This window comes from Protomyctophum bolini (genome assembly GCF_963924005.1).
Source record: "Protomyctophum bolini genome assembly, chromosome: 4".
In the NCBI taxonomy this organism is placed as follows: domain Eukaryota; kingdom Metazoa; phylum Chordata; class Actinopteri; order Myctophiformes; family Myctophidae; genus Protomyctophum; species Protomyctophum bolini.
The window spans coordinates 6081818-6108021 of NC_137865.1; the positions used below are offsets into that span (position 1 = coordinate 6081818).

The 26204-nt window shown below is 39.8% G+C and overlaps 3 protein-coding genes across 5 annotated transcripts in view; all 3 read right to left on the reverse strand.

Annotated features, from left to right (window-relative positions):
* Positions 1 to 26204, reverse strand: part of LOC308314372 (troponin I, fast skeletal muscle-like) — a 128257-nt gene that overhangs the window by 81012 nt on the left and 21041 nt on the right. The window lies entirely within an intron of this gene.
* Positions 5220 to 13911, reverse strand: LOC308314371 (troponin I, fast skeletal muscle-like). 3 transcript variants are annotated; one of them, XM_080761972.1, is made up of 7 exons: positions 13824 to 13911; positions 11258 to 11298; positions 9635 to 9664; positions 9085 to 9213; positions 8794 to 8883; positions 7978 to 8151; positions 5220 to 5774 (listed from the first exon to the last, which is right to left on the reverse strand). In XM_080761972.1, the coding sequence occupies exons 3-7, from the start codon at positions 9662 to 9664 to the stop codon at positions 5700 to 5702; spliced, it is 498 nt and encodes a 165-aa protein (XP_080618098.1). In that variant the 5' UTR covers positions 11258 to 11298; positions 13824 to 13911; the 3' UTR covers positions 5220 to 5699. The 3 variants fall into 3 exon arrangements, with proteins under 3 accessions (XP_080618098.1, XP_080618099.1, XP_080618097.1); XM_080761973.1 differs by having other exon boundaries at positions 11258 to 11301; positions 13824 to 13906; XM_080761971.1 differs by having other exon boundaries at positions 9635 to 9671; positions 11262 to 11298; positions 13824 to 13894.
* Positions 15656 to 25922, reverse strand: LOC308314373 (troponin I, fast skeletal muscle-like). The gene is made up of 6 exons (XM_080761975.1): positions 24623 to 25922; positions 22966 to 23005; positions 20963 to 21091; positions 18974 to 19063; positions 16573 to 16749; positions 15656 to 15963 (listed from the first exon to the last, which is right to left on the reverse strand). Exons 1-6 carry the CDS (start codon positions 24628 to 24630, stop codon positions 15895 to 15897), a joined length of 513 nt encoding a protein of 170 aa, XP_080618101.1. The 5' UTR covers positions 24631 to 25922; the 3' UTR covers positions 15656 to 15894.

A 26204-nucleotide genomic window follows, 5' to 3' on the forward strand; every position in this document is an offset into this window, starting at 1 on the left:
TTTGAAAATAGATGATCTACACAAGCTCACAATGCGTTGCAACGCGACGCATTGTGAGCTTGTAGATCTGCTATTTTCAATAGATTTTGCACACATTTTGAACTTGTGAAGTGGGACATTCTGCAACATGAGTGCTTTTACTTTTAGTACTTTAGGTACATTTTGATGCCGATACTTTTGTACTTTTACTCAAGTACATTTTCAATTCCGTACTTTTACTTGTAACGAAGTAGTTATAAATTGCAGTATTGGTACTTTTACTTAAGTAAAACAATTGAGTACTTTTCCCACCAATGATATAGGGGTCCTTTCTTTGAATTCCTTGAATAATTGTTCAAGTGCAGCTGCAAATTAGTGAAATAATCATGTAAATACAATACAGTAAGAGTATAAAACAACCAACATTCAAAAAATTGACTGTAAATTAAATCTCATGTGATAAATAACGATCAGAATGACATGACAATGACTGGCATACTTGCCGATAGCATTTTGAGCAGTATCGGAAGATTTTCCGATACTGGTATCGGAAAAACTCTAAATGAAATCAGTATAGGACCAGACATGGTGCAAACGACCCCACCGAGTTCCAGTAGAGCGGTGGTGGTGGCATCCTGAAAAGTGAAAAATGCTTCTTTTAACCACCCATTTAGGCCTGACATAATTTATTTTTAAATTCCTTCTAAATCATGACAGTTTTCTGAAATACCTATATGTATAGTGCTCAATATTTCATGTCTATAGGACCCCCAGAATTATGTATTTGGCCGCCGACCCCCATCTGAAAATATGTTGTTCCAAATTTAAAATCAATTCCTATAATTATTCAACATTTTTACATGTACACTTTCAACATTTTTCAAAAGAAATGTGTAATGTGGGCCTGGGCCGTGTGGCTGAGTGGTCCATGGCACCTACAGTATAGGCCGGCAATCCAGCCTGACGGCGTGCCGCTGGTTCGAGTCCCGAGCCCGTCAGTCTTTGCCGAAAAAAGCCAGAAAAAGTATTTAATTTTTTTTAAAATGTTAACCACTTAACAGTTTTCTGAACAAAACATAATGTTCTATGAATAGCGTACATTACACAGATGCTTCCTATGGGTTTTAACGGGTTAAAGACGATAGTGAAGTCAGAGCCTCCCAAACATAGCTCTAGGCTGTGGCATCCAGCAGCCTGCATTCTCCAGGAGGCCTGCTGGTTATTCTTAGCATAGACATCTTGTTGCCCCCAGGCCGGGCATTCAAGCTCCTTGTGGGTAACTTTAGTAAGACCTATCCCGTCCCGGCTGTACCGGGGGAAGGGGGGGGGAGAGACCCGTTAAATGTAGAACGCAGTGACCATAAGAGGAGCGGTAGGGTGTCTCTCGGCCAGTGGGAGGAGTGAGGTACTGGCGCTGAGAACTGGGGAACAGTGGGGTCCAGTGTTGTTTTTGGCAGCAAATTTAGTATTTTAGTTTTAGGCATATAGTCTCTTGAATGGTTTTCATTTAGTTTTTGTCACATTTTAGTCACCTGGAATGTTTTAGTGTCAGTCTAGTTTTAGTCGACTGAATATCATACGATTTTAGTCGACTAAATCTACAGTTGATTTAGTCGAACAAAATGCATTTTGTCGGGCCTTGATGCCGTCGTAATGGCTGATTTTACACTTGCTGAAAATAGCCGATCTACAAGCTCACAACGCGCCGCGCGTTGTGAGCTTGTAGATCGGCTATTTTCAGCATGCAACCAAGAGTAAAATGACTTGTACTGGATCTCTTGTCCACTAGTCCCTTCATAACATTTTAGTCTAGTTTTTATTCGTTGACGAGATTGTCTTGTATTTTTAGTCATCATAGATTCGTTTTCATTTAGTTTCCATTTAATGAAAATGGAAAATGAAAAAAGGTAGTCGACGAACATTTTTTTGTCTTAGTTTTAGTCCAAGCATTGGACTCCATTGCTCCAAGCATTAACCACTTGTAGGGTTTAAGTGGGCTTACAGTATGCACTTTGTCGACCGCCCTACCCTAAAGGGGGTCTGTACTTGGACCCCCTCCTATTCAATGGTGTGGCTCTGAAAGAGGATAAGCTGTCTGTCATGTCTGTCTGGTCCGCTAGACCAAACAACGTCAAATTCCCCAGGCACACTGTCACTGTAGTAATGTAGAATATGCTTTTTTGAGTGGTGCAGCCACTCCAAGGAACAGCAATTGTGTTTTTAGATATTTCAGTATTTCAAGGTCCGTTATGTCATCGACACTGGGCTCACTTCGTTCCTGGACTACAATTCCCATAATGCTTTGGTGCACAGTGCACTGCTCCTCCTTCTGGATCTTATTTATTTAACCTTTATTTAACCAGTAAAAAGCACATTGAGACAGACTGAAAGTCTCTTTTACATGAAGTGGCCAAGAGAAGAGGCAAAATAAGTGACACAGCTCTGCCAGTAACGATAAATACAAGACAAAAAAACAGGACAAACATGCAATGCTCATAAATACAGTACCCACTACGGAAGACACTCAAAGGGAGGACAGGGACGTTAACGCAAACCAATAAAGACTACTAAATAAAAACTAAGCAACGAAATTTGCTTAGTAAACTAAAAAGCAAGAGAACATATTATGTCAACGCAAATGCAGTTTGCCCATGGCAATCCTTTTGAAGCTCACTAGGGGAATCACAGCAGCCAGTTTGAGTCTGGTCTGTAGGTCATTCCAAGACCAGGGTCCGAAATAAGCAAGGCTTTTTTTTCCCCAGCCTCAGATTTAGTTGGGGGCACGACGTAGCACAGCCAAGCATTTGATCTGAGGTTGAGAGAGTTTTGGACAAGTTTCAAATTTAGAACAAAATGTGAAGTGGGAGTTTACCAAGAATGGCTTTATCAGTGAGAATATACCAATGTAGCAACCTGCGAGACGTTAAGGAGTATACCAACCCACTGAGCGTGCAGAGTACAATGATGAGTCCTATAGGGTAGGGGAGGGCTGTCTTACTGAGACATGTAGTCCAGGAAGTAAGTGAGCCCAGTGTCCATGACATCATGGAGCCCATGGACACTTTGAAATACTAAAATATCTAAAAACACATATTACCGAAAAAATAAATAAAAAATATATTTTTATATTAAAAAAAAAGCATAGAAAAGAGAAAACACATATAACCGCACGTGGAAACCCCAGGAATGTGTTTCTTGTCTCCCAAACATCATTAAAATAAGGTTGCAAAAGGAGTGAAGTGGCCCTTTAAAGTCCATAACTTGGCTGGCAACCGGTTATTTTTAATCAGACTCTAAACGTTTGACTCAGCTGCCACATGATGTCATTTCGTAAAGCCATGCATTGGAGGGGCTAAGAAAAATCACACTGGTGTGACGTGAGGGGCACCTTTTTTCCATGATCGTGTATAACATTGCTCAATTTGCATGTTCTCAGTTGTGCATATGTACTGTAATTACATTGACCCACGTCCCACGTCAGGTCACACAGACGTCACATGATTTTGCCATTGACTTGTCCTGGACGTTTTAGTGAACAAAATTTGTCCTAAAAAGTCCATAGACTTGGTCTAAAAAGGAACTTGCCTAACGGGAGCATTGTATCCAAATCATTTGGCTACATCATTCCGTGGCGCACATACAAAAGGGTCAAAGTCAAGGGTTTTTCTTCACAGATATGTTGCACTGAAACAACACTCACTTGTGTAAATGTATCCGAGTAAAATGTAACTCGTTACGTTACAATACCCATAGACTGTACTGTTGTCATTGTTACATGCATTGCTGATAAACTGTATCCGTATATCCGTTCTTCATTCATTGTTCAAATCGTCGGTGGAAACCTCATATGACCAAAACTGTTACTTTTCAGGATTCAAATAAAAAAATAGCAAATGTAGCAGATCTACAAGTTCAAAAAGCGTCGGTCCACGCTGCGTTTTGAGCTTGCAGATCTGCTACTTTTTGATGCTGTAGTATGATCAAGTATAGGGCATTACTTTTTTATGAAAAAACAACAACACAAGAAGTCAATATATGGAGATAAGAGATTTCTGCCCGACAGCAACGGTAATATTGTACACCCGGCCGTACTCATTGCCGCTGCCGATATGTATATAGCGAATCATAGATGTACAGTATATTATATTCATTCATATTATATCACTTTAAATTTTGATAGACTACATCTGTTCTACTCATTCAGAGATGGAGTGCAGATGGCCAGCAGCTCAGTATTGACTTGGCTGCAGTGCAGTCTGAACATTATTTATATGAATATTTTCGGAAATGGCTGTGCCCTGGCACAAAATGTCTTCCGATGGGGGATACAAATACATATTCACAAGCCCTCCCAAAAACACAACACAACTACCAATATTTACAAGCTATACTTTAAAGGCAAACAAGCCCAAAGTTGCACACAGCTACACTGCCAGGGATCAATAAAGGCTTATCTATCGTTATTTCCCAGAGGGCTGTACTGCCTTCGATAAAGTCAGCGTATAGGGCCGAAACTTGAAACACATGTCGAATTATATTAAAACTGACATGAATTACATTGTTTTTAAACTGCTGTATGTGTGTCACTCTGACTCCTATGTAGCCTACTTTGAGATGACACAATGAAAATAAGGGGTTGTTAGTTGTTATGTTTTCCTTTGAGGAAAACAATGCGGGCCAGATTGAGTCTGAATCATTAAAATCTCCTAGTTTGACCCCCACATGCTACTTAAAGCAGAATGTTTTAACTTAAAGCAGAATATTATTTATATATTTCTTTTGGCCTGCATATAGGTTACTTAATGGTACCCCAACTTTCAGCAGCTGTCACAGATTCTCCTGTGACAGCTGCTGAACTGAACTGAATTTCAATCTTTGTCAGATGTGTTACTAGACATCTTTACAAACACACTGAAATGTATAGTTTTAGAAATGTATTTTGAGATTAATTTTATTAGTTTATTAGCTGACCCCAATAATAATAATAATATAATGATGATGATAATCATCATCAACAGGTAATAGGCCTATAAATCAGTTGTGATACAGCTCCAATGCAGGAGAAAAAGCCTATATTCAAAAGTTATTTGACCAAATCTTTTTTATCTTTACAAATGATATTTGAACAATCAGATGGAATGATTTGTGAACTAAACTGCAGAATAGAAGTGATGCTTAATGCCTCAACCAAAGAATAAAACGTATGCGCACACACTCGCACACAGAAAACATTATACAAATTTTTTTATCGTATTTAACAAATTTATTTCATTTTGTATACAATTTTACAACTTGGTGGTTGCATTGATGTGTTCCCTGAATGTTTAAAAGATTTTCAAGATGGAAATAAGCATTGAGAGGCAACAGAAACTTACCAATAAACCAATACATACTCTCCTCCTCCCCCTCCTCACACCAGACTATGTGCAACAAAAACATAAACCACCGGCGAAATACAGAGAACCATCTGGGGGGCGGCTCGGGGACATCTTTGCAAACCGATCTGAAAAGCCCTCGCCCTGATGCAGAAGAAAAGCAACAACAGCGAGGTCATACGCGTGTGAATTTGCAGTATTATAGCTCTATGGGACTTTGAGACCAAATACACATCTGGCGGTAGAACATCTGGGCGGGCATCCAACACAGAAATAAGACAGTGAAGTATGAAGTTCATAAAATAGGACAGCAGGACAAAACAAGAGTGTTGACGATGGTGGCGTTTAACCCTCAAACATCTTCTTCCTGTCGGCCTTCTCCTCAATGTTTGCGCGCCAGTCGCCGGCGGCATCTGCGGGCTGCGGAGACAAGATGGTGGCATGTTTTTTTTGACGAATGAGGAATCGCCGCCTTCCTTGCAAAGAAGTAGCTCGCCCCCAAAAATTAATATTACACACCCCATGAAGCCTTGAATTAGTGGAGTTTAAAAAAAAGCCAATAATTTGAGGACCGGGTCATCAGTCAATAGGAGTCTCGGTAGGACAGAGTCATCAAGTTATTGGCTTTGGAATGCGACAAAAAAAAAACAAGGCTGCATGGGGTGTGTAATTGATTAAAGAAAATCAATTTTTAGGGTGAACTTAACCCATTAAGGCCTGAGGCCGATTCTGTCTAGTAAATCCTAAGTTACAGTGTTCAGTAGTGCTCAGACTTTTCGTGCTGCTACCTTTTTAATAGGCAGAGTATAAAATAATGGTTAAAATCTAAAATGACACGGATTTCACGGTGTTAACCAATTCAAATGCCATTTTACATTTCCAAACGTATTGGAAAACTGCAATCGATCAGCTATTCTGTGGCTGGTTGTCATATATATACAACAAAGTGTATAGACGCATTTCCAGACGTCACACTGATAAGAACGTATATGCGCGCGCAGGTCGGGGGCAAAAGAAACCGATCGCTCATTAGATGCAATGTTAAAGTGGTCATAGAAAAAAAAAACCCTAACTCAGTGTGGAAGAAGATGGTTTAGGGTGGATAGGGTGGATCGGCGAACAGCAGACCTCCAAGCTCACAACGTCCGCATCGGCGATGCGATGTGAGCTTGTATGTTAGCTATTCTCGGAGCGCAACACTGTTGGCGGGGTGAAGTATATATGAGTCTCTGCGTCTCACCAGACAACACACACAAGAGTGGAGGTTGACTGAACTGAAACCAGCAGCACTCCTATTAAAACAAACGTTTTGGGGATCTGTTGGGAATTGATCACATGAAACCGGCACCTGCATGCAGGCCCGGCCCTTAGTACAGGCCGACGAAGCGGCCGCTTCGAGCGCCACCTCTTAGGGGCGCCACTTAAGCCCTCCAAAAATATATCTTTTCTGCACTGGTTTCTGCTTTAAGTGGGGGGATATCGGTCGGGGAAACTGGCAACCCACACATTCACATTGGGTGAGGTGACAAATGTTAGACACTAGGGGGGGTTAGTCGCCACCATCTAAAAATGAATCCTCTACGTGCTGTGCGTTGCCAAGGAGACAGGCTTAACAGCCGACCCTTCCGGCCCGGGTTGAACCGGAAGGGAAAATGAAAAAATAAACAACCAAAAAATGGATTGGATTTCCCAAGTAAACTTAAGGCTCTGCAGACAGTGCATATATATATTTACCAGGCATGATTCCAACTCAAAAAATGGCAAGTTAATAAAATGTATTAAATCCTCCACGAGGATAGATGGGTGTAGAACCGTAACAAAACCGCGCCAGATGTCCTAAAACTCGACTTATAAATCGCACGCGCGTGCATGTGCGAGGGGGGGGGGCGGTGCACTCTACAAATCTCGCTTATAGCGCCACCTAAGGCCCAACCGGCCCTGCCTGCATGTGCAGTCTCAATGTTTTGTATACAGAAGAAACCCATCTAATCTATTACAAAGTGGTTGACAGATTTTTTTTATTTTGATGTCCACTTCATTTATGACCACTAGGGGAGGCACTGCACTGTGTCGAATGTGAAACACGTGTGTCGAATTTCTTTTTATGCCCATGAATGGAGTTCTGGAGTTCTTTGTCAAACACTTGTATTTGCGAATGCAGTGAGCACTTACTATGAGACCTAGCAGATCATGTCTGTCTGTCTGTCTGTCTGTCTGTCTGTCTGTCTGTCCCGCTTTTGTGCCCATATATGGAGCTGAGTGATTACGTCACCATGACTCAGCCATAACCATATAAGGAGTCCCCAAAGCAGCTATACGTCCAAAACCCAAATATGTACGAGCTGCGTTCGCTTCCCACGTTTGCGCGTCTTACTGGTGTCCGGACAAGAGATTTCTGTATCTGTCTCTCTATGTGTACCTTTATTCCTACAGTATATATGGAGTTCTGTGTCAGGCATGCTTGGCCAGACCAGCTCCATATATACCGGTATGCGTGTATATATACATGAACGGTTCTGTTCTCGATTTACGTGGATTAGGCCTACACACAGACAGAGACTTGGTGCATCTATAGATAGATAGATAGATAGATAGATAGATATATCTCTCTGCTTGTCCTCACCTCCTCTTTCTTCTCCTTGGCGACGGGCTTCAGGCCGGCTCTCAGCTCCATGTTCACTGTGTGCTTGGTGCCCAGCAGCGCAGACAGCATGGCACTGGCGGACATGCGCACCTTCTTCAGGGCGGGCTTCTTGACGCCACCCAGGTCCGTCATTTTGATCTTCAGGTCCTCAATCTGTGAGAGAGAGAGAGAGAGAGAGAGAGAACAATGGACTCTATGCAGACACGCCATTTTGCAAAGAACTTGCGGGCCCTTCCCTATACTTCCTTCACAGGTGTTATCGCTGATACTAATGAAGGCTCTGTTCCATTCTGAGTCAAACGGAGTCAGGGTGCTCACTATATAGCATGCACTGGCGGAGAGAAATGCATGGCGACACACCGACATGCAACTGTCACGATCAGGAGATTTTACATGATTTAAGGATTTAGTTTTTATCGTTGAAACCGTACAAAAAGAAGGGACTTCCTTCCGCACACTTATGTCTTCAAATGCAGTGAAGTAGTTTATTTAAGGAAACGGCAACATTTCAGCCTATATACGGCCTTCATCAAGCTATTTTAAGACCTTAAAAGATAGCCTGATGAGAAGACCGTATATAGGCCAAAATGTTGCAAAATGTTGCCGTAAACTACTTCACTGCATTTGAAGAACATGTGCGGGAGTCCCTTCTTTTTTCAGTGCGTATGGATGTTTTGCATCATGGAAACGATGATCATGCAGAATCATTGTGATGATGTAATCATTGTGACAGGCCTACATGCAACCAAGCATAAATGGGTCTCCAAATGCGGTCGAAGCTGGAATAATAGTTACCTCTTTGTCGCCCTTTCCCACTTTTGATTCCAGGTCATACCGTTCCTCATCAGCTTTGTCAATTTGTGCCATAAGCTTTTTACAAAGTTCCTGTTGACAGATATTTTACATTATTATTATTATTTATTTATTATTATTATTATTATTATTATTTTTATTACATAACGTATTGATATATATATATATATATTATATATATATATATATATATATATATATATATATATATATATATATATATATATATATATATTATATAATATCATATAATAATTTTAGCCATGGTTATACCTGCAATGCGGCCGAGTCTCCACTCATAGATACGCTAGGGGCGTTCTCAGCCATGTAGTCTGCTTTGGCCTGCACCAGTTCCTTCGACTCGTCCACCAGCCATTGAGCAGCGATTTGAAGGATCAAGCTCTGCGCGGACACGACACAGATTATTACATACATCTACTGTAAAGGCCCCACATCTCAGTTGGGGGTTATACTTTTACTTGAGTAAAACCACAAAAGTAATGGTATCAAAATGTAATTGAAGTACCAAAAGTAAAAGTGCTCATTATATGTCCCATTTCTCAAGTTTGTCATGTATAAAAGAATCTTTTGAAAATTGCAGATCTACAACGCGTCGCCAACCAGTACATCACCATTATTCATCAAAATGAAAAGGATGGGAAACAACATAAAAATTGAGAACAAAACCATTAAAGCAAAAAAAAAGATTTAAAATCCCTTTTATACACTTTCTTAAACTGAAACATTGTTGTACAACTCTCCAACTCCTTGCTTTGAGAATTCATTAACCGCCGATACAAATCGACAATTCATATAGATTCACCTTCAAGTGCTTGCTGCGACTTGATGGCATCTTTTTCCTGTCATGAAATAGGATTTATAACAAGAATTAAAACGATAAGGACTATTTGTTAGCGTTTTTGTTAGCTACAGATTCATACTCCCATTTAAAATTTTCAGTAGCACCGAATGGGCGACTTTAGGACGGTACCCCCCCCCCCCCCCCCCCGAACCTCAAATGACGTCTACATAGCCGAACCGACTTTTATTCGGCTCTAAAATAGGAGTATGAATCGCACCGCCTTAGTTAGTCATGGGCAGGAAAGGTAATGCACAGTCAAGTTCTCAGTCGCCACGACTTCAGTTCAGTCATTTGGCTTCCATAGAAGCCAGTGTGTCTTCTATGGAAGCATGACCAATGTGTCTCTAATCCATGTGGTCGAAGGTGTTGAACCCCCGAGGACAAACTTAAAAAGAGGAATAAAGTGGCTCCATTTATGCAGGCCCTCTTTTTGCCTCTTTTTAACTGCGTTTCATGTCTTCGACATTAAACAAGATTTAAACGTGCTGTCGGCATGCTTTTGTCTTGAGCATGTGCATATCGAATACATTACACACCATTGCTTTATTGTACACAAATGAAACATTTCAACTTTCAAGTGTCATGCCGCAAGTACAAATTACAGCCTATAATGTACAGCAGAGGTAGGCAACTAAGTTTGTCCCCGGGCCAATATCTCTCCATGTTGTCATGCCAGCATTTCTCCCTGCACTCTCACACTCAACATGGAGTATCAGTATATTATAATAAATAATATACCTTCTTTAGACTCACGGGCCGCCTGTTGCCTATCCCTGATAGTACAGCATCTTCACAATGAGCAGTTGAGACGAATAACCGTCTAAGTCCACACTAAGTATCCATAATGTATAGATAATGGATTAGGGGTCAGGAAACTATAGCTAGGCCTTTTTGGGGAGGTGTCAGAATACTTAGACTGTTATTCGTCTCAACTGCTCATTGTTGAAAATGTTAACGTCGCTGTTTTGTATCATCGCAAACTGATCATACAATGCTTAAGGTCACTGCACACAGAGCACGTTTTTCGGATTCTCAGTGGCGTTTCTCCATCGGTTTTTCCGAAAAAACGTGTCCAGTGTGCAACCACCTTTAAGGTCTTTTTGTTTTTCTTTTTGACATATCAGCAGTCACTCATCAGCAGAGATGGGTGAAAATATTTGATACAAAAATACAAATACTGTGTCAAAAAAGTCAATCAAAATACTCGTCTGAGAAATGTATTTGAGATAACAAATACGTATTTTGCATTTAAACAAATACATTGCATACACGATGTATGCAATGATTAGAAAATTCATGAATTGATTGCCAAATATTAAATGAATTACTTACTTTTCTCTGAAAGTGCAGATTAAGAATAATACATAATTAAACATTACCCACTTTACATTTGAAGCAAATCAAAGTGCTACAGTATAACTGTATCCAGCATACACACACATCCACCACCACCATAATATTAGATTGAAAGAAAAGGTGGCAATATCTTTGAACTGCATACTGTAGTATATATACATAGCATCGCAAATAACATTAGGCTTGTCATGACCATTTGAGTCAATCAAAAAACTATTTCTGTGAGACTTACCCATCAGCCATATTGACAGTTTTGTTGGTTCACCACACTGCACAGAAGAAAAAAAACACAGGGAAACACTTGTAAACATCTGTAGAACTTTGTTGGTTAAAACAAAACGTTTTGGGTAGCCCTGTCCGCCTCAAAGCTAGAAGGTTCCGGGTTCGATTCCCCGCCGGAAATGCCGTGGGCTTGTTCTCTCCTCCGTGTCATCAGAGCCCTATAGGTGGGGGTTTCTGTGTGGACTTTGCATGTTCTCCCCTATAGGTAGTATAGGTACCCTCACTTCCAATTCCATTTGTTTAATCTGTATCCTGTCTTAGTCCTCTATCCTGATTGGATAAAATTGGTATCCCGACCTGAAAATGCATCTCCTTGTGTAATAAAGAGCTGGAGAGGTTGGAGACTCCCGTTACTCAACAAACACTACGAGTACTATCATAATTATGCGCTATTTAACACTTATTTTACCCAAGGGAAATCACTTACCCTACCATTTAAGCTTTATTTATATTCCATGGCACTACGGTGTATAAATAAACGAGGCTTTAGACATTGACAGTATGTTGTCAGTTTCTGATAGAAGTCTGGATTTCAAGTACAAAAGTATTTGCATCAAAATTTACTTCAAGTACCAAAAGTAAGTATACCCACTGTGCAGAATGTCCGATTTCACAAGTTTTCCAATAAACCTTTTTGAAAATAGCTCGCTCTGCATCGCAATGCGACACACAGTACCTCAAAAATGTACTTAAGTACACTAGTACAGTACTTGTACTGTACTTGTACTTGTTACCTTCCACCACTGACTGGTATATGTTGCTGGTTTCTGATGATGAGGCTGTTCAGACACATTGAGGCAGATTGATATGGAGGGTGGTTTACTGTACTTCTGCCGAGCCTCCAGATTCTTTTGAGATACACGATCTTTCTCACCACAGCTGAAGCTCTGCGATGATGATGATGATTGAACTAAATCTGGACGGACGGTATCAGGTGGTCCCTGACCACAGTGTTTATGAGAAGCTTGGGGTTTTTTTTTCATGACGCTTGAATATGAATATCTCCCAATAAACCCAATTAATTAAATGAAGTAAAATAATGTTTCAATGCACATACTTTTATTTTTTTCATATTATAATGTTTAGACTCATTACAGGTTCTTGGTTTTACATATAAATATATAGAATACTGAGGTGCTGCACTGTCTCTATGCATTTTGTTACCTCGTGTTGACCTCGCCAACTGTAAATCACTCTGGATTAAGAGCGTGTGCTAAATGCCTGAACATACTATACTTAACAATGTTAATGTTAAGTTAACATTATTAATACCACAAGTGCTTATCAAACTTTCTATTATGGATTATTCGTTTAGATTCATATAGATTTAGATTAGAAGAAGTATAATTGATACTACAGCGTACATCATAGTTTATTACACCACCAGGTGAAAATGTGTCACACTTAAACCAACTAATGTAAAATAGCCCATGTCTTTAGCTACATAAAAAAAATCATTACATCTCCTAACCCTCCACTCCAATAGTCAACCTTACTCTAGATAATTGAAAAGTATATGCAGATAACTCATTGACGAGGGATATTTCCAAATGGAATAATAACAAAACATCTAGAAAAAAAACCCCACATAAATTACATTAACCAGCTAATGAAAAAGCTTACTGGATAGTGTCAAGAATCCAAAAAATACAACTGACGACTACTATTACAGTACAAACCATTTCTTTACAAGACCTCCGTTTACCTGGGCTTAAAGGAGTATACATAGTTCACCCAAAAACTGACACATTTCCTATCAATTACACTTACACACCCCATGAAGCTTTAGATTCAAGGAGACTGTTGTTTTTGTCGCATTCTTAAGCCAATAATTTGATGTCTATCCGGTAGGAGACTCAAAGAGTCTAAAACTGAGCAGGAATGCGACGAAAACAAAAAATCTCCATGAATTCAAGGCTGTGTAATTGATAGAAAATAAGTCATGTTTTAGGTGAACAACTCTTCAGATAACATCTAGATATATATTAACCATCTAATAAAAAAAGCTTTACTGGATACTAGCATCAATAATCCAAAGATACAACTGACGACTACAGTACAAATCACTTCTTCACAAGACATCCATTGACCCGGAGAGTGCGGGCTTAAGATAACACCTTTAACAACTTAATCAGCCATTACAAGCCTCAGCTTCCACTTGACATACTCCACTGTCTATCTCTGAATGGGACGCATAAATCTTGGTCTGTCAGGAAAAGGTCAAATGTCACCAAAAAACATCCAAGTGTCAAACTCACTTCCAGGAACTAACAATAATATACTGCTTTGCTTGAAGTCTTCCCTGCCCTGCTGTCAATCAGTTTCTAAAATGGCATGTTGTGTCAAAATGTGTCTAGTTCTGTGTCACTCACTGCCACATCTTATTCCCCAATTGTGAATAAAGATGGCCATTCTCAGAGAGAGAGAGAGAGAGAGAGAGAGAGATGGAATAATAAACAAAGCTGGAAAAAAAAGAGAAAGAGGGCGGAAAAAAGACATGTAGATTTCTCACCTATATGAGAAGATGAAGAAGAAGTTAAGACACACCTGATGGAGGGCGAGAGGAGTACTAGTGCCGCAACCACACAGTGAAACATGAAATGGGGTATATAGGGTGAGTTACGACGCCTCAGCAAAATGCCCAGGTCCTGTTTATGGAAGTGGATTCCGAGTCAGACCAATGGCTCTGCGAGCTCCTGAAATACACTCCGGCCCAACCCAGCTCCACTCGGCTCCTTAGCTTTCTCTGCAAGATGGCTCCTGATACTGTGTTGCTGTGAAATAGCCTCTCACTGTCTCAAATACATTGAAGAAGAAGGAGTGTTTATGAAAGAGGAGATCCAGAGAAGAAATGCTTTTGCTTGTTTTTTTTTGTTGTAGAAACGCGTCCGTGACCGGAACACACACACACACACACGCACGTGCACTCGCGCGCACACACGCGCACACGCACACACACACACACACACACACACACACACACACACACACACACACACACACGCACACACACAGATCCAGATGACACGTTTTCTTGTCAGTCTGTTGAAATACCAAGATTATTATAACCAACCATGTCTTATTAATATGTTCAATCTGAATGAGAGGATTCCTTCCTATAAGGGAGCTAATGAGGCAATTAATAGGTCTGTTTTTAGACATATATGCATCACATATAATGCATCACTCATGACAGATTGTCTGACGGTGAATGTGTAAAAATAACATTTTAAATCTAACTCTGTGTGATTTAGGTTTTTCCGCAATACAATTGAACACCATTGTAACCATACTACGATGTGGGGAAAATGATCCATTCATTGTCTTGCATGACATTTGGGAAATGTATGAGGCAATATTGTAATGATTGATTAGGGCTTCAGTACCTTTGGTTAAACACAACACACATTATCCCCCAAAGAGATTCTCACCATGAAGACCATACTGTTTACCATACTGTTAAAATGGTAAATTGTTTGTGAAAGCATATGTATCTTTGCGGACAATTTACAGTAGGAAATGGAGAAATAGCACGAGTGACTCTACTGACCTCTTGAGGATCATAAAAATAATAAACATTTGTGTTTGAACTAAACTCACAAACTCTTTCAGGATATTGGGGGAATTCTAAATCATTGTGCAGACTATCAGGACAGCGTTCCATAAATTTGAAAGTAAAGTGTCGTTAACCACAACAAGGACCTGCGTCGACCCCAATGGTTCTGTAGCCTAAGTAGTTCTTTGTGTCTCCCTTGAACTCTATTCCGTCCCATATAGAAAAGCGTCCTGTCATAACATTTTTTAGACCAGAACATTTGAAGACCATATTTTGGTCACAAATTCCTTGGCTATAAGCACATCTGGAAATGCAGTCCAGCTTCAGAAGATATGCATCCAAAATTGACTCTTAAAACTCACTAGAAAACTTGAAAGGGTGGCATAGATAAGCAATATTTATCGTCGATTACCTCAACCAACCTCATTCTCTCAAACAGCCTTGGCCTTGTGAAATATCTCACCTTCTAATGGTAACAAGTGAAAAGAAAGAAAAGGGGAACGTCTGCACATGTTCCATCAGAACCTGATGAAGCCCTACACGGGCGAATCGTTCACTATTTTATACTGTAAATAAAAATGGGAGAGCAGTTTATCGTGTGTGGATATTCCCTTTTCCTTCACGTGATTATGTTTGAGTCCAGCGCCGTGTCACTGTGGGGGAACTACCTTTTTTTTATCACACATCATCATCATCGCAAAGAAACTAACATTCATCAGCACCCTTCAACTATGACAGTATATCCACTAGATTGTCATAACAAAAATAGAAAACAAACTATGTATTAAATTAAAGCATTTATTTATAATGATTGCAAGAAGCCTGTACATTTTCTTTTTAACGTTCCGTGTACAGTGCATGACTGTATATATAACAAAACAACAACAATTAACAAACCCCCCCCAACGTCAACATACAACAGCAAAATCAGTCAAGTCAGACCTCAGATGCAAACATCTTCTCCTCCCTTGCCACTGTGCCTCCATGGTTTCTTTAGGATGTCTCAAACATCTTCTCCCTGTAGGCCTTATCCTTCAAACATCTTCTTCCTGTCAGCCTTATCCTCAATGTTTTGACGCCAGTCGCCAACTGGTACCTGTCGAGCAGAGAGAGAAACACACGTGTTACTGACTGACATGGCAACCCGGAGCAGACGTGTTATACACACACCGGAAATGTTTTATCCGTGTGAATAAATTCCTCCCCACACACACACACGTGTCTGTGTGTTGTCACTGGCGTCATATCCTACTGGCTCATCTGCCAGCGAGGAGGAGCCCCGCCCGGGAGGCCTCAGACAGGTGTGTGTAATTACAGTAATAGTATGTGTCGTGACGAATATCAATCTCCCCACCCGGCTTCCCTCCTCTGAACACACCCGAGTGCTTGGTATAATAAAGGCTCCATTCATAGTCTGGATTTTGGGTGGTGAGGTGACCACCGGAGCTGAAATAACGTTGAGCGGTGGTGAGTAAAAACAAAGAGAATGACGTCATGTTGTAGTTCGGTGGTCACCTAACCACCGATGTGACCATGAATAACGCTATGAATAACGCTTAAGAGAATTCTTCAATTCTACAACAACAAAAACTCCAGAATAGCCTATATAACTAATATATGGCAGTGAGATATTTCATAGAGCCCTATATGAAAGATAGTTCAAGGATTAGGTTAGTGTATTTGTTTATGTCAAATTGACACTCACATCGTCCTCTTTCTTCTCCTTCTTGACCGTCTTCAGGTTGGATCTCAGATCCATGGTGACCTTGTGCTTGCCACCGAGCAGCGCCTGGAGCATGGCGTCAGCGGACATGCGTACTTTCTTCAGGGCTGGCTTCTTGACTCCGGCCAACTCAACCACTTTCATTTTCAATTCCTCAATCTGGTAAGAGAAAGTAGAGCAAGATTAGAAGAGAAATGTTATTTCTGTGCGATCTGTACTTCAGTTGCGGAGCTCTTAAGACACGAATGTAACTGTGAAAGTGTACAAAGGGAACCCAATCAATTGGGTCCCATCTGTACACCCCTAAGGGTCCATTTAGTTCCTAACTACTAGTGCTAGCTACACTGCGCCATGGCTGTCGACAGCTTGTAGATTTGTTATTTTGGCCGCGGTCGAAACAGCAGCAAAATGAAGATGGCGCAAGGAGTTATATTAACCGAACTTTCCTAAATGGGCTGTCGCGAGTGATCAAAGAATCTGAAAAGAATATAAAAAAATATGGCAAGATGGCTGAAATTCTCTACGTGATGCTGAGATCAAAATATTTCTTTAATTACGACATGTTTATATTTAAATGAGATGAAGAAATTAAGTCACCACTCACATCACACATATCTCTGCGAATGGTTTCACTATACTGCCACAGATCGACAGGTGTGTGTATAGGCTATAAAGGCTTTAGGGAAACGGCTTTGCTTCTATACATTTATTCATGCGATGCAGGAGGCCTTACGTGGCAATGAGGACACGGCCTCCTATGGCCTTACGTGGCAGTATGGCTGTGCTGCTCTAGTCTAGGTTGTGTATATGTATACAGTATATGATATGTGTATGTTGTTGCGTTTCCCAAAAAGGGCATAGTGCCTGTGTGCTGCTTAGGCAGCACACTGCCTTCTGTGTGCGGCCTAGAGGGCATGTGCGCATGCGCTGCACTCCTGTTCAAGCTACACATTTCTTTGAGAAACCCAATGCCATTACACTAGTAAATACAGAACATGAATCAACAGTCAACTATAATGAAGACACTTGCATTACTGAATACACTACTGGTCGCATGTTGTTCACCCATTTAGGCCTGACGTCGAAATTTACAAAATTTACAAAATTCTGACAGTTTTCTGAAATACCTCATGTTTCTATATCAGTGGTGCTCCATAGGACCCCAAAAATGATATGTAATTGCCCCCGACCCCCATCTGAAAATATGTTACTCCAGGAAGATTTGAGATAAAAACGTTCGCTCTGAAAGAATATAAATATTGATATATATATATTCATTTGTGCTGCATTTTCACGATTTAAAAAAAATAGCAGACCTACAAACTCGTAGCTTGTAGATCTGCTATTTTTCAATAGCTAAAGTATAACATAGTGCTTAAAACACCCAAAGGGGTTCCCACCCAGAATGGGTTAAGATCTGCGATTAAACTAGTCTTGTGTAGCGAGACAACTATTCCACAATCTCTGAATGCTATATGGAACTAGACCTCCCCGATGGAAGCTGGCATCTGTTCGTTCTTTCCGTTCGATTTTGATTTATATTACGACAAACTACGTACAAAGACGAAACTGAAGCACGGGGATGAGGCCTCACATCCACTTTATCGCTTATCAATCTATAACCAATAATTCAAAAATAGTTACCAATCTATAACAAATAATTCAGAAATAGTTGACATTTACGTACATTTACATTGAACTACAATATATTTTCGGTCTATCCTGAGAACCATGCATGTCTCATCCTTTTTTTTAGGACTGTCAGTGGCTGTTTAGTGTTGCTTGTGTTCATATTAACTTGTTCCATGCCAACCTCGAGATATCTCGTGTATAGCTGCTATTTGATCCATCTGTGACGATCACGAGATTTGATTAAAGAGCATTAATCCAGTTAAAAATATATATTTTAATTCATATTTTCTTGTACTCATGGATGGTAGAAACAGCCTATACATCTCGATGGTCTGTGCACGCGCCCATGCGTGTTCTTTTCTGCTCAAAATGGGACACAGTACGATGTTTGGGATCTTATAAAATATTAATCCAAGCTCGCGCTAAGACAATTTATCCACAGTGCGTTGGTACACGGCCTAGAGTGAGGCTAGACTACAAATATGGAGATTGGAGGATATCACTTCCGGGTCGGGCGGTAGTGGCTCTTCTTCTTTGCCTTTTTGCTCATTTCACTTGGCACTGGCCTCACGATCCCGCCTATGGTGACGGGAGGGAATGTGCCTTTAAAGCCTAATATAAATGCATTCCCTTGTCGCTTGCCAAAAAGAACAGATATTTTTTGTGATCGATGCGTATGCAATGAAGTGTAAATGAGGCTTCAGGCGGTGTTTTGTGACAGTGTTGTCAGTGGTTTTCGACTGTACTGTACCTCCTTGTCGCCCTTAGTCACTTTGGCCTCGATGTCGTATCTCTCCTCATCAGAATGGTCGATGGATGCGAAAAGTTTCTTGCAGAGCTCCTGTCAAAATGCAAACAAACGTTAGGAACCAACCAGTCACCACCTGTAACCCCTTCTCGGTGTTATACCTTTGAATGTAACAGTATATGTTGCTGCCTACTATATATAGCAACATCTTTCTTTTTTCTGAAAATGTAGGTCACCATTTAGGCGTTTTTCTTTTTAGAATCTGAGGTATAAATGAGTTAAGCCCTATATACACAGGGCCTGTTCTATAGGAGCCATGTGGCCCTATGCAAGATTATTTTATGTGGCACTGCCCTGCCTGGGAGGGGGCGCCAGACCCCCCTGGACCCCTGAAAAAATGCGATGAAAATGCTTCCATCTGGTGCACTTTGAGATAAAAATTAAGAGGCTAGATCTATAAAGAACTACACACATCATATTAGATCATTACTTTACTGTGCTATTGCCATTTGCCAACAATACAACCAACTAACTGCAATCAACTGCAAACCACTTCACCTGTGGGCAGTGGGGCCACATGTGTATTGCATAATGCAATTTGCAACTTGCATTCAACTGCATGTGGCATATTATGAAATTATTCTGTTGTGTCTTGTGTGAGATCTTAATTTTATTGCAAAATAAAAAATAACTCGTTTTTGGATAGGGCAGGGGTAGGGGTGGGAAATTTTGATGATGGTGGGCCACTATATTTCACACTCACTCATAGTCAAAAATAGCTGATCTACAAGCTCAAAATGTGACACGTTTTGAGCTCATAGATCTGCTATTTTTTAATTGCGATCCTGAATTTCTTTTAACTATTCCTGAATTGGAATCCTTTTTTATTTAATTGAAATCACATTTATATGTGTATTACTCTTTCAGCACCATCTGGTGGTCACCAGTTTAGGCTTTGAGTGCCAATTCTCCCATTATAAAAAAAGAAAGAAATTGTAATTCTATTATGCATGTAATGTGCATGTCATCACCTGTACACCAGATTAGAGGAATTTTCAAAATATGGATATATTAAAAAAAAGAGAATATAAATATATATATATATATATATATATATTATTTATTTCTTTTTAATTCCCAAGGGATCACGTTTTGTCGTTCGTGGCATCCGGTACATAATTGGCTATACTATATCAGTATCCAGATATTAACCTGCGGGTTGCATTAAGTGAAGGTGGGGGCCACATGTGGCGTGTGGAATACATAAAAAAAATATATATTCTCCCTGTGATGTAGCCTCCTTAGTGGTTGTGGCCCTAAGCGACCGCTTATATTGCTTATGCCTAGAACCGGCATAACATGCATACAAGTTTTCTACAAAAAACAGTGTCCTTTGGAAATATTTTTAACACTGTGGTATATGCAGCTTGTATGTCACAATGTTCATTTCATTTTACTACTCTGAGAGACCGTCGTGTTGTTCAGAATACCTTCCAAGGTCATTTTTTTAAAATGGCACCCAAGCGAACAGAATTCTCATAAAGATACTAGGCTGCATTCCATTCCACACATGTCCTCAGTGCTTGTCCCTCTGCGTTGTATTGAGACACGTCGAGAACAGCACCCCTGAATGACATTGTTATTTTTTTTTTAGAACAGTGTGTCATATTTCGCTACATAAATATGTGAATCTTTACCTCTTAAAATAATCTAAAAGTATTCTGCGGCACCCCTGGCTACCGTAGAGTGCCACGGCAGCACCCACTTTGAGAAACCCTGGTTTACGTCGAGACCCATGTTTGTGTCGCGGACCAATTTTAAAGGGGTCGCGTAAATATCCACCTTTTTTTCCTCAAGCTTGTCGCTCTGGTATTTTCACCAGTTTGGGACAAACGTCTGAGTTCTCTTTTACGGGTTTTGAGCTAAAACATCTGGGAACCACTGGTTTACGCAATGCATTGTGGGTAAGTGCGTCTACGGTTGTTATCTTACCATGAGTGCCGCCTGGTCAAGACTCATGTCTGGGGCAGGGCACATCTCATTCATGTAGTTCCCCCTCGCCTCTTCGGTTTCCTTCTTCTCGTTCGCTAACCAATCTGCTGCGATGACGAGCATCAAACTCTGGATGGGAAAGATTGACATAGGATGTAATTTAGACAGATGCCAGGTTTGTTATACCTGGCAACCTATAGTTTGTATCAGTCGCCACGTTTAGCGACCTATAGGCTATTTAGGCTACAATATGAAAAACCATGCATGATAAACAATGTAGGTTACACACGTTGGAATTAAACATGGAACCTGCAGCATTAGGCAGAGTAATTCATTGTGTTGGACGTTTGTGGTTGTGCTAATGATAAACGGACACCACCTGCTGCTAGTGGGATCCTCCTGCTGCTTAACGACTACAAATACACTGTGCCGCTTTGCATCTTTGTATCTTTTGCATCTGCCAGTGTGAAAGCAGCATAACGTTGTGGCAGGATACGTACAGGTGCTCCTTTGAGTACTGGCCAAACATAATAATGTCACGTGCCCCCCTGCTTATATGAGACAATTTAAAATTAAAATTCTATATGACAGTGCTGATATAATGAAGTGACATTATTCCAGGAGAGTGGCTTACTGGTGATCCTAGATTACTGCCTGTACTGTATTATCTCGTGTTTAGCTTGTTTACTGTAAATCGCTCTGGATTAAGAGTGTCTGCTAATGCCTAGAATTATGAAAGTGATAAAAGTGTTAAGTTTACAGCTATCAGATTCTTCTTTAAAACATTGTAATATCACTTCGATGCATATCCTCTATCATAGTAGTAAAATTGTGACTATGTGGCCAGTGGTGTAAAGTAAAAGTACATTTACTGAAATACTGTACTTTAGTACAATTTTGAGTTTTTTTCCGTCTTTACTTTACTGGAGTATTTCCAATTTTTAGTACTTTTACTTCTACTACAGTACATCTCAGCGGTAAATGTTATACTTTTACTCCACTATATTAATTGAAGACTTTGGTTACTAGTTACTTTGTATATTTTGATTATTATTACAAAACATACTCTAACCACTTCAGCCCCTATATTTCTAAAGATTTGTATACATTTGTTTACATTTGAAAACGTGTGAAATGGGAGTACTTTCTACTTTTTGTACTTTAAGTACATTTTGTTACCAATACTTTTGTGCTTTACTCAAGTAAATTGTTAATTCCGTACTTTTTACTTGTAACATGGAATGTGAGTACTTCTTCCACACTGTACCACATCATTGGTTCTCAATATTGTTTAGACGGCTGTGATGGCGTTGAAATGAATGTTTTAGCTGTGTGCCGAACATAGCAGATCTACAAACTACAAAAAGTCGGCTGTGACACGTTGTGAGCTTGTAGATCAGCTATTTTCGGAGAGTGACACCTGCACAGAACCGCAAACTTGTCTTTTTATTCTACTGGATCTCTTCTCCACTAGTCCCTGCCTAACATTCTAGTCTCATTTTCATTTGTTGACGAAATTGTCAGTATATTTAGTCATATCATAGCTTAATTTTTGTCAGTGAAAAAAGGGAGTCGATTTTTTCGTCATAGTTTTAGTTGACAAACTCAACACTGGTTCTCAAACTTTTTCATATCAAGGACCCCATTGTTGTAGCCTGGTGAAACCACTCCCCCTGCTGGACAACATTTGCATTCTGCCAGCAGAGATTATGTACTCCGGTCCAATTCTGGCCGGACCGATATGCGGCTGTATGAGGCCGCTAGAGGCTCCCAACTTCTCCCGAAAATATAATGCAATTTTCTTTCAAAGTTATTCCTATAACACTCTCTTAAACTTTTCCTGTATAGGTTTCTATATTGGAGGATTGATACTTTTACTTAAGTAAAAATAATTGAGTAATTTTTCCACCACTGCCAAATGAATAAAGAATTCCCTTTTGAAAAATGGTCCCATCTCTTTTGGGATGTAAAACCATGGATTTACACCTAGTGTGGAGGCTTACCTTCAGATGGCCCCTTCGGCTAGAGGTCATCTTTTTATGCCTGTAACAGAAACGTTCAGCACAATCAGTACAACCAATATATAATTATTAATTGATACTAAAACTCCTTGAAAACGGACGATTTTCAAGATGTTTTTTGCAGGATTTGAGAACTATAGTTTAAAATGACTGTCATTTCATTCATTCATTCATTCATGCATTACATTTTTATTTTGCTAGTGTATCACAATACAATACAATCAGAGGATACTAATTCCTTTATAATTTATAATGAATTTGTCTGATACACCCATGGGCGAAAAGGAGCCGGAAGAAGTATACATTCTTATAAATACATGGCCCCTATTCACTTAAAAAAAAAAGTATACTTGATGATTTGCTCATACAACCAAGATGCAAATCTAAACAAAACAAACAAACAAACAAAACAAAACGAGCAACAAATGAATGAACAATGAAACCCGCAAAGGAAATGATAACTCCAAAGTCAAATCCTATGCTATTTGTCATAGTGTAATTATTATTATTTTTATAATATTTTTTTAATTGATAATTATTTGTACAAGTCGTCGTTGAGAGCCTTCCACATTATTTTTAATTGATAATTATTCCGTGGCTTACTGAAGGACACATCTGCCTTTGAGTGGTCCGTGCAAAGTGCAAACCGATGTTTAAAATCAAAATGTCCTCCTACTATCCCCGCTTTCTAAACTAGGTTCAAATAACTTTTGTAAATTAACTCCCAGAATGAAGTTGCTAATGTCGCCCTGGAGAGAGAAGCTTGGAGCTCTCTGGTTTGCCCCCGCTACCCGACTACGGATAAGCGGTTGAAGATGGATGGATGGATGTTTTTAAAGAGAGATGTACTGTAGCTCTACTTAACTACAGCATCATCACCACTTGGTAGCTAAACAGACAGAATGCTGGCTAATCTATATTCAGGTATTAGAAATTAGAATATATTATTATAAACTTAAAGTTATTTTAAGTTGATTTCATGGAAAAAAGCCATTTGTGTTGAATGTGGGCCAAGTCATAAATTACACTGTGAAGCAATTGAAAGACAGATGTTCTCACTTGTTCTCACTTGATGGCAGACAGGCAGGCAGGCAGGCAGACAGGCAGGCGGACAGACAGACAGACAGACAGACAGACAGACCGACAGACAGATATAAACAGATATATACAGATATAGACAGATATAGACATATGTAGACAGATATAGACAAATAATAGACACATGTACATTATAGTTTGTTTTCTGGAAACAGTTGAGAAAATGTAGCAAATTACGTTCATTACAAATTGTGTCATTGACAGGATAGAAATGGAAAGCCAATGCATCAAAGAATGCACATTGCACTTGTCTTTTCATACGTTATGTGGATATAAAGCAAATAAAAGACAGGCGTTATCATCAAGTACTGTATCATTAATGTTGTCATTTTATCAACTAGCCCTTGGCTTTTTATAAAGGTTCAGCTATTTGAGTATCCCTGCACATTACAGGTCTGACTGGATTAACACCAGGGTCAGTCAGTTACAGTAAAAAATACTCTTAAATCAGTAGTTCTCACACTTTGAAGATATTTTGAAGAAGTAAAAAAAAATAGATGGCATCTGCAATATGTCATTAAATCAAGAAAGGAATACTTACTCAGTCATTTTGGCTGTTTTGTTGTTGGTTCACACCCTGTTTAAAGAAGGAAACTTATGTCAGTAAAGCTTATATCTTACAACATGCAGTGGCCAAAAGTACAGTGACACAAGAAGAACACGACACAACTGCTCCTGTCTTAATATTGATCAATCACGGACCCATGAAACATGATCTATCTTACAATCGTTAAAAAAACCTGTTGCCAGCGATTCAAAATCCAGCTAATTTGGGATGGCAGGGTCAAATACTCGCCCTTTCACTTAGAAGCAGTTGCCCCGCTGCGCACAGTGCCCAATTGGTATTTGGACTTCCCAGACTGCAGTTCAGTGCGTCTCCAAAGCAAATGCCAATGTAGGAACAAAATATGTGGAGCGGAGCATGCGGAGAGAGGACCTTTAACACCAAATTCGACCGCCTCGTGACTTGAGCATAACACACTTTTACTCACGTACACACGAGCCAATTCCAGGAACTATACTGGCCATGCATCAAAATAGCCGTAATTATGCATGCCAAGACAATGACACGACCGGGTTCATAACAAGACAATGAGGCCATAGCACGTTTAAAAGGTGTTTTTTGGTGGTAAATGTTGTAATCACACATATTTAATCCCCGTCTCATTTTAAGCCAACAATAAAACAATGGATTTATGAATCAAAATAATTCAAATCAAAATAATGTCTAGGCTGAAAACAAATCAATCTGATGAGACAACAACTGAGCACGAAACTGTAGCTATCTGTACATTTATTATATTTGTGATTCTCAAGCTAGAAACAATAATATGGATTAATTAAATAAGATATTATATATTGGCTTTTAATTTCAAACTGAATGACCATTTAGCTGTTACTGTACGGCCATGCTCAAAGAACAAAAACCTACGTCACACAAATCAATCATATCATCCAACACCTCAGAAATGACAACTCGATCCCAATTCCTATCACGCATACACAAAGGTCACAGGTCACCTCAGCATTGCATCGCAATAATATAATAAAACACAAAAACCCCACAACATGCTCTATAGAAATTAAAATTCAACCGGTTATCATTGTATCTGCTAATTTTCAATAACAATGGAAGCCGTGCTCTGGTGTTAACACTAGCGTGTCTGAAGTAAAATCAGACACAAGTAGCATGTGCTTAAATTTCAGACGTCAAAAATGTCTGAGATGATAGAACGGTGATGGATGATGATGGTCATGGAAGGGGGAACCTTCTGAAAGCTTCATGGGCTCAAAGATAATCAACTTCAAAATCTAAAACAAAAACTGTCAAAATGACCTCTCAGACATGCTAGTGTTTTAATAAGCACAGGTAGAGGGCAGAGAAAAGGAGAGACTCACCTACTGTAACGTGAAGAGGACAGAAGGACAAGACCTGTTGGAAGAAGGACAGACACTGGCAAGTGACAAACAGAAAAGATTAAACAGGGTATATAGGGTGTTAAGTGCTGGCTCAGCAGAAACCCCAAGTCCTCTTTATGGAAGTTGAGACAGTTCAGACCAATAGGCCAACGGGGGCCCAAAATACCACCATAACTCTCCAACTCACCTCGTAAATTTTCACA